This window comes from Haliaeetus leucocephalus, unplaced genomic scaffold (assembly GCF_000737465.1).
Source record: "Haliaeetus leucocephalus isolate CR32 unplaced genomic scaffold, Haliaeetus_leucocephalus-4.0 Scaffold2, whole genome shotgun sequence".
NCBI classification, from domain to species: domain Eukaryota; kingdom Metazoa; phylum Chordata; class Aves; order Accipitriformes; family Accipitridae; genus Haliaeetus; species Haliaeetus leucocephalus.
Genome location: NW_010972438.1, coordinates 15505865 through 15515520, shown reverse-complemented (window position 1 = coordinate 15515520; position 9656 = coordinate 15505865). Strand labels below are relative to the sequence as shown.

The 9656-nt window shown below is 45.2% G+C and overlaps 1 protein-coding gene across 1 annotated transcript; it reads right to left on the bottom strand.

Annotated features, from left to right (window-relative positions):
* Positions 1 to 490: 490 nt before the first annotated feature.
* On the bottom strand, positions 491 to 9508 carry WNT5A (wingless-type MMTV integration site family, member 5A). The gene is made up of 4 exons (XM_010572620.1): positions 9244 to 9508; positions 7824 to 8089; positions 2697 to 2989; positions 491 to 1103 (listed from the first exon to the last, which is right to left on the bottom strand). The coding sequence occupies exons 1-4, from the start codon at positions 9321 to 9323 to the stop codon at positions 645 to 647; spliced, it is 1098 nt and encodes a 365-aa protein (XP_010570922.1). The 5' UTR covers positions 9324 to 9508; the 3' UTR covers positions 491 to 644.
* Positions 9509 to 9656: the final 148 nt, after the last annotated feature.

The following is a 9656-nucleotide window of genomic DNA, read 5'->3' as shown; positions in this document are numbered from 1 at the left end:
CCTTTGCTCTTTACCCTCCGATGACATGGTGTACTGAAGCGGGCACATTCAGATACGCAACTGACACCACACTTCGCGATGAATATACCCCGTATTTACAGAGCCCTAAATGTACCGAACAGCTCTACGTACCCTATTCTGATAACTTCTAGTGTCTGAAACTAAAAGTCGTGGACAGGTCTGTGTGTTCCTCACACCCATAAAGATTGTTCTAACATCCCAAGCACATTACATGGTTGCTCTGCCTACTGCACATGTATTACGTCCCATGGGACTAAATTACGATATGTTGGATTTTTCCCCTCAAACTACTCTATTGTTTTTAAGAAAAGTCAATTTTTTCTTTTTACTTTGTAAAATAAATATTCTCAGGTTCTTCCCCATTATTGCCAAAAATATAAGCCACACACAGTTCTGGGATGGACGCAGAGAGGGTTTCCAGGCACTTCTCTTTGCAACCTTTATATTTTTCTTTCTTTTTTTTTTTTCCTCCTTCCCCCCGCCATTTTTTTTTTTTTTTTTTTTAAAGAAGACGACAACTCATTGGACTCTATAAATAAAGTGGAGATAGTCCTGTGGAAAGGGAGAGGGGCCTGCACCCCTTGCTGGCAGGCGGCTGCAGTTCCTCCCACCTTGTCCGTCCCCTATTTGCACACAAATTGGTCCACGATCTCTGTGCACAACTTGCATTTCACGTAGCAGCACCAGTGGAACTTGCAGTGGCAGCGCTCTCGCTGCACCGTCTTGAACTGGTCGTACCCCCGGCCGCAGCACATGAGTTCGCAGCCGTCCATGCCCTCCGAGGTCTTATTGCAAAGGCGGCCCTGGGTGCCCAGGGACCCGGTGCTCTCGTTGCGCACGCAGTAGTCGGGGCTGGGATCGATGTAGACCAGGTCGTGGATGGTGGGTGCGTTGAAGCGGCTGTTGACTTGCACCAGCTTGCCCCGGCTGTTGAGTTTCATGGCGGCGGCGCTGTCGTATTTCTCCTTCAGGGCATCGCCTACCTTGCGGAAATCGGCAAGCTGCAGCCAACAGGTCTTCAGGCTACAGGAACCAGAGACACCGTGGCACTTACAGGCCACGTCGGCCAGGTTGTACACAGTCTGGAGGAGCCGGGGAGAGAAAGCAAAAAGGATGGTGAAAGATTAGCAGGGCTGTGGAAGCCTTTCCTCCCCTCGTTTCCTGCCCTCTGGCACGTCCCCACTCGCCCGTCCGCAAGATTCGCCTTAGCGTCCCCTTCCCTCCTGCAACGCGCCGGGAAGGAAGAGCGAGCGAGCCCAGCGCGCACCCCCAGCACCCCGTTAGCCGTGAGGAGGAGGGGAGCGCTCTCGCCAGCACCTCCCCACCGCAGAGACAGCCGCAGCAGCACACACACAGCCCAGACGGCAGCATCAGTCAGGCTGCAGTCAAATCTGAGGAATTTGCTCTCACGCCAGCAAAGGATTTTGCTGTTTCATTGAGAAATGTAAAACATCCCTTTATTTTCTATCTGAGTTACTCTCTCTATTGATCTCTGCTTGAAGCTGCAATTAGGGAAAGAGTTAAGACTCCTCTCACTCCTGGCTCAGCTGCAGCTGATTGTCTACTCTTGGCTCGGCTTCCTCCTCCTACCCCAAATACTGCTCTGCAAGAGAGACTTCATCCAAGAAGAAACCCCCAAACACCTATGGGTGGGAGACAGAGCTACATAGCAATATCCTCTTTACAAAGCTTTGGCAGGGAAATATCAGTCATTTGCCCTGTACAAATAGAAATAAGAGTCAGCGTTGACACTGCCCCAAAAATCCTGGGGTCTGACACATTAGATGATACTGTAGACAACTTCCACCCAGCAGTTACAGACAGTCTTAACGCTGCCAAATGGCACTGCAAAGATGAGGCTGAGGAAGGAAAAAACTGCTCGAGTCTCCGTGAGCAACTGTGAAAGTGTCATTTTTCTTCTTGCTAATAGTAAATTGGCCTGTCCATTGCTTTCAGACACCCTCCTCTCACATTTAAATACTATTAATTTTCAATTATCTTTCATCCTTCTTCACCTTAGAACACAAGTGTAAAGTCTCCAGCCGACTATTCCTGGCACTTCAAGCTCTAGGAAAATAATGATTTTGGCTCTTCATATTCAGACTATTAAAAAAAAGAAAAGTTTACACCCATTCATTTAAGGCATTTTTGAGATTAAAGAAACCATAAAGACATGTTTAACCACAGAAGACCATGTTTTCTAATAATATGGAGGAGCTTTTCACATCCTCTTAAAGCAGGGAAAGAAAAAAGTCAGAACGATCCTGCGGCACGATTCCAGCCTGGGAAGCCCAGCGCGTCCCTCTTCCCTCCAACGCACACTGTCCTGGTTGGAAATACAAACTAGTAAAATTCTGCTCCACAGAGAAGCCACAGCGAGCAGGGCACTTTGAATCAAACAATATGGATGGAAACACAACACACTTCGGTCCCAATCTTCCCCCGCGGTGAAGGCAACAGGGCTGTCGGACAACCAGGAGCAACACAAATTCATATACTCCCCACCCAGCTACACCCTCTATTTGCTGTTTCCGTGTTTCGTGCATGGAAACGGAGCCAAGCCTTGGGGGCTGGTCACCGCCCAGCGCGGCTCCGTGCCCCGCCGAGGCACGTCCTTCCCCAAAAGGAGGGACGCAGACGGCAGCAGAGGGACGTGCTCTTTCACAGCCACTTACTCTTCTCCCGGCCTCGTTGTTGTGCAGGTTCATCATGATGCGGGCGCTCTCGTAGGAGCCTCTCTGGTAAACTCTCTCGCGCTCCCGGGCATCGACGAACTCCTTGGCGAAGCGGTAGCCGTATTCGATGTTATCCCCGCAGCCACCCCACAGCCAGTCCCGGGGCAAGTCCTTGGGCCGTGCCGCTCGGCTGCAGCCGCACGAGGAGAGCTCGCCCTCCCGGCAGGCACGGCTCATGGCGTTGACCACCCCGGCCGCGCTCACGGCGTAGGTGAACGCCGTCTCCCGGCTGCCTGCGCGGAAAGAGAAGCGGTGTTAGGGGAGAGCCCGCCTGCACCGCTCCCTGCCCGCCCGCGAGCCGGGAGGGCGAAGGCTCTCCAGGAGCCACCAAAAGCCGTTCGCCTACTCAAAGGTCGCGTAACCCTGAACCACGCTCCTCAAAAGGTCTGCGTTCTGAAAAAAACGAGCGAAACCAATCCATTAGAGCGCACGAGGTGTTTGCGAAGAGCGGGAGTCGCCTCTCGTTCACATTGGTGAAAGTTGGACGAGGGAGCGGGGAGGAGGTGAATCGGGGCCGGAGCCGTGATGCCAGCGGGGCCGAAGCAAGCGTGCCTGCGTGTGAGGGGCGGAAAGGGAAACAGAATCCCCGTCTTTCAGAAAAAGGAGACGTTAAATACAACTTTTAAAAGTCTGGTTCTTAAATTACTACTTCTCAAACATGATTTACGCACTTCACCCACTTGTTCCAATTTATTTAAAGTTATAGCGTTTTACAAAGCCTCCTGGTATCAAAAGAAATGCGCAGCAGAGTAACACGCAACTTTTCACTCTACGCATAAGCCGGGCACTTCTGTGGGAGGCTATTTAAAACTAACAACAACCTGTGCTGGTTAGTATCCACCACTCCAGCTCATGTGAGTAAGGCAAGTGAGTCCATGGACAATCATCTTTACAAATTACAGGGAAGAAGAAACCCTTGGCACAAGGTGGCCTTGAAGGTTTTCTCCCGCATCTGGTGCCCTTAAATGGAAATTGAAAACCTCGAGTTTCAAACTTTCGGAAGAGAAACTTACCCACAATGCAAGATATGGCCACGTACCATGCTCTTGACAGTATCTAATCCCACCTCTATTTAGAGCCTGACTTCCCATACCGCTTTTCTAAGGGTGCCATAAGTTCTGCCTACAACTAGAAAAGCTTTCAAACAAACAAACAAACAAAGAAAAACATAAACCTTGCACCAGAGAGCCCACTTGAAGTTTGTTTTTCATCTTAAGAGACAGCATCCCACTGGGTCTTTTCCAAGAAAGATTCCCAGAATGACTGAGAATAGACTAAATATTTTTTTTTTCTATTTATATGAGTGAAGTTTCATTCCTAATCTTTAGTCCAATCAATAGGTCAAGCTTCTTTTTAATCTTGGTTTCACAAGATTTTTCTTAGGGAACAGCATGGGCCTTTGCAAAATTACGGCTTTAAGAGGTTGCGTTTTGGACATGTCGTAGGTACTTAGGCAGCAACATTTTGAGGCAGAAACTCTTGGTACAAGACGTACCATAACAGGTCAAACCTAATAGGCGCTTTCAAGCACTTCTGGAACATAATTTGCAGTCTGGTCCATATTTAACATCAAGATGACACCGTGCTCAGAGCAGCTTTGTTAATATAACAGCTGTCATCCACTGGATTAATTTTAGTAATAGATGCTGGTTTTAAATGGTAAAAATCAGAAGTCTTAGGTTGGGAAAGGTCAAGATTTAAGGAAGATGAGAAGCACTTTTCTCCCTTACTTACAATGGTCTATTCCCACAGACACCTGCTTATGGAAGAATTTACATGAATTATGGGTATAAAGGGTTACAGGAGTAGCCTTTTCAGTTAAAAAAGATTTGGCTTTATGCAGCAACTTATGCCTTGCATTTACTGCAAACTATAGCAGGGGGAACCTCATACGGATTTTAATGTTCCTGTTTGTTCTGTAACACACATTTTTGGATTAATTCCTTAAGCAAAATTTCCACTAGATTGAGAGGAAAGAAACGTGGTCTGCTTCGGACCACAGGACTCGCCTCTTCCGTTCTATTTTATTCTTTTTCATGTTTAGTTAGCTCACGCTTTCACATGGTTAACTATGCCGTTTATTGCAGGATTTAAACTCATAAAGCTGACTTTTTTTGACTAGTTCTCATTATTATCCTGGAGGATATTTTTAAGGAACTTGCTCTTAGTGGGAAGGAGAAGGAAAGGCTGAGGTACAGAAAGGCAAGCTGCCCCCCAAGTTCCCTGCTTGAACGTTTACGCAAATTATAAAACAGCATCAGCTCCTGAAGTAGATTTCAAGCCCCCACAGGTTGCAAGCCAACACTGCCTCAAGTCATCAACCCCAGGAACACATTAAGAGTGATGGTTCCACATGGATGAGTTACTCTGCCTTTTTTTTTTTTTTCCTTCTTCTTTTTTTTAAGTCTTCAGGCACAACTGTGCTTTCCTTCACTGTCAAACGTATCTGTCTTTTCCCACAGTCCAGCATTTCTCTCTATTGTAGCCATGGCAAGGAAACACACATTCCAAACACATTTGAGTCCCCTCTCTCCCATATATAAAAAACATAGAAATGGAACTGTTCAATATACACACACTGTAGGAAGCCACCCACAGAGCGAGGAGCTGAGCTTTACACTTGATACGAATAAGTCTGCAAAAGCAGAACAACTTTTTTATACCTGAACGTAAGATACAAAATGTTCTTTGTCTTGTATTTTAAAAGCATTCAACGTCAGGCAGCAGGCATGAATAAACCGGACCCCAACTACACCGAGCTGTTGGGGGAGGATCCAGTTATTTTATTTTACGTTAGCACTTCTTGGCGGTTTGCAAAGCCCAAGCAGGCGCAGCCAGCCCGGGGCCGACCGCAAAGCCAGGAGATGGCGCAAGGCGGCGAAGGCAGCACGGCCCATGGCCTGACCTGGGAACCAGCAGCGGAGGAGAGCAGAGGGAACAGCAGCCCTCAAATTTTGCAGTTCAATAAGCCACAGAGCAAGTTTCCAAACCCAATGCTGGGTTTATTTGTACAGCTTTAGCTAACTTTGCAGGATAAGTCCTGGAAGAAAGACTGTCCCATTTATACAGTGGGGTAATTACCGGGCTGTCAGTCAGTGCTGTGCCTCGGCGCTCTCCTGCGCACAGCCAGCCCAGTGCGTCATTAGCTCAGATGACAAAATCCTCCCAAACTATGTGCGCTCAGCTCCCGGCTACCATCTTCTCCCATCGGTGCGAGTAAGGAGTACCTGACAGTCCCCAACAAGCCAGGGTACGGCGGGCTGAAGGAAAATTGAATCAGGCTCTAAAAGTACCCGGTTTGCCTTCCACCCAGAGGAACAGCAACTGGCTATTACCGAAGGTCAGCGTGAAATAACACAACTGTTACCCACAGCACCTCTCTCGGTCTCAGGGAATAGACTCTTTAGGTTCTTTAACTCTTGAATATGGCTATTAACCTTGCTTCCATCTGCAATTAGAATAAGTGGCTTAATTACATGATGAATTGCTGTGTAGACATCAGCTAATACAGTCATATTCAGCAGAAGGGTGCGGCAAAGTTATTTAACTTGAAAGAAACCACCTTTAAATAGATCTGTCATACTTGGGGAGGGCAGAAACGTCTGTTCTGGAGACAGACACCACAAATCATGGGTCCAATCCTGTACGTTTCTTCACACCACTAGTCCCCTTGAGCTAATTTTCACTTGCTTGGATAATAAATAAGGGCTGAAGGATGAAGGCCTAAATTTTAAACAGATTATTTTTCTGACATTTGTTAGATTATTAGAACGGAAAGGTGTACAGAAAAAGTTTTCTTTCATGTTTCATGTGCTTTTAGACTTTTGCTCAGGTAGGGTAAAAAAACAAGCTCTATGGGGGTGTTAATACTGTGCTTGCAAAAAGCCCAGGCAAGGTTGTTTACCTCAAATCAGCTGTTCCAATTAGGTACTTTCAAGCAATAGATTTTTCTTCTATTTGTCTGACAATCTCCAAATAAAAACTTCTTTTAACAAAAATTGAGACCAAATGTGAATTGATGTATTCCTTCAGCCTTAACTGGAGTTAGCCCATTTACAGAAAAACCTAGCTTGAGTCTGATTTTAAAACATTTTTTTAAAGCAGGACAGGAAAACACTGACATAAAAGCTTTACTTTCTATCTCCAGCTAAAAAGCACTGCTGAGTTTGTCAGTGTACTGATCACTACGTAAAAGATAACAACTGTCACCCAGAAAAGCAGGCATTTTTCAGTTGCTTACACAGAACCAGCAACCGGGCTTGGGAAAGTCAGAGGAAGGTTTCACCATGAACCCCATTCCACAGCACTGGTTAAAATTTTGCCAGGGACTTTAAAATACGATGAGGTCCTTAAACGACAGGAAAGGCAGGCAGCACGTGAGCACTGGAGAAGCACATTTCAAGGAGGATCTGATAGGGAAAGGGTTGAGCACCCAGCAAATTGTGAAAAGATGTTAAACAGGAATTTGTCTCTCTTACCAGTGATGTGATTACCTTAAATGCGAGTTACAAAGACAATCACACATTTCATCCTGACTGAACTGATTTCATAGAAATTACCCTGCTACATTATTTTTAACATAAATCTACCTTCCTCAAAAAAAGTTACCATATCTGGAAATAAGCAAGCAGGAATTGCCTACAAACACTAATAGAGCAGCAATTGTCAGTTAACCTCCAGACCAAGAGCAATTTATTATGCAGCCGCTAACTTTGGAACTAGACATGGACATCTTTAATTTTACAAGACACTGCTGTTTTTAATTCTCTTAGGTTGCCTTCATTTTGTCTCAGGTTTTCTAAAAGGAGATTCCAGGGCCGCATTTTCCTTTCTCCTCTATTCCCATATGCAAATACATATTCCTCCTTCGTTTTCCAAGACACATGGCTGGATAGTGGTGGGAAATCACCTCCAGCTAAAAATAATTCAACTCCTTTCCCAACTTTTAAAAACACTTGATTGTATACAGTACTCAGTAAGAACCTGGCAAGAGTTTCAAGTGCAGAACAGTACGTGCCATACATATCCTTAGACGAGAAGTTTAATCATAAAGATGTTGCTTCCTACCTATCTGCATGACTCTGCCAAAAACAGAGTTGTTGTCCACAGTGCTGCAATTCCATCTTCTATGTCTGAACTGATACTGGCACTCCTTAATGCCCGTCTTCGCACCCTCTCCAATGAACTGCATATGGTCCTGATACAATTGGCAGAGTTTCTTCTGTCCTTGGGAAAGCCCTGCTAGCTGGCTACATAGTGGCTGGGCTCCTATTATATATACCTCTGACATCTGAACAGGGTTCATGGGGTTCATAGGGTTCATCCCTAAAGACCTGCATAAAGAAAGATTTGGAGAAAGATTTGGATTAATAAAGAGAAGACTCAAAAAAAAAAAAAAAAGTCTATAAATCCCAAACAGAACTGTATCTTATACATGAGTATACAACTCCTGGTTTTGCTAACAGGTGAGAAAAAAACCCCAAATATGAAACTTTTGTTTTAAAGACAGCACAGAAGTTACTAGTTTCCATCTCCATGTGGTTATCACCATACATTAGGGACTGAAGTAAGACGCAGACTTGGAAGACTTGCATCTAGGCAGTCCTTTACCAGCTTAAATGGACGTAGTAAAAATAACAGAAGCTCCAAACAACTGCAAGGCCAGAAAAATAAATAAAGCAAAAACAAAAAGAGCTCCCCCAAATCCCGATTTATTTTAACACACATTTTAGATTTCAGTCTGGATTTTTCAAACTGTTTTACCATAAACAAACAGGAAAACCTTTAACAAGCCAGAAGTTAGAAACTTGCTACAGACTACTAGCTTCTTCTGAACGACACACAAAAACACAGAGGCAAGTATATTCATTGTAAACAAAATCAACTTTGTTTTCTTAATTCTTAAAGTGCTCTTCACATGACACATTTCAATTAAAAGCGGCTGCTAATCCTAAAAGGATCACTTAAAACAGCAGAGAAACACCTATTTCAAGAAGTCCCAACATCGTACGCTATACAGAAGCAGATAATTTGCTAAAGCAGAAATTTAAATGTACTTCTTTGTAACAAAATACATTTATAAGCATTGAAGTTACAGAAAAGTTCAAACTGAAACTTTAATAAAAGTTTTTACTTGTAAATCAGCATTCTTTCTTCTATATGCAAAAATCCTAATCTAAGGGAGTTGAAACGACTCTTTTAAAAAAGAGAGGCATTTCTAGTAATTTAAGGGTGATCAAATCCATAGAGAATCTACTGCACAGCATTCTAAAACCTGAATTTTACAACACGAGATGTTGCACATTTACACTTACTCGAGAGACCCGTTCGTTTTACTACACAACGTATTACAACTACATTACGCCCCTGCTCTCTCGTTCATGCGGTCCTACTCCCTCAGAAACAAAGCACACAAGAAGTAAATAGACATTTAACGGAGCAAATCTTGACACCCCCTCTTAAAATCAAGTCGATACAAGATGCTTACCACCAAGAGCTGGCTTCTATTACAACCTGGGTAAAAGAGGAGAAAACGGCCAGAGCCACTACGAGGTACTGAGAAGCCATTGCACTGCCAACTGTCCCCAAAGCACCTCCTTGGATTAAAACTGCGGTGGATTTCTAGAGGGGGGAGAAAAAGGATCAGATTGTTTATTGCTGCTCAGACCATTTTCGAGCATTCAAGGTTAAACAACGGAAGCATCCGGGCCCCCTTTCCACTTGACTCTGACTCGCCTGCCCTTCTCCCCGCCGAGGCTTTTTTGGTGCCAGACGCAGGCACGTCGCAGCTCCCGCTCCACCGGGCAAAACCCACCCACGCACCCCCACACCCCCCCCGCGGACACCGCCTTCCCGGGGCGGCCGCACCACCGACCCGCGCCCGCCTGTCCCTCTGCCCCG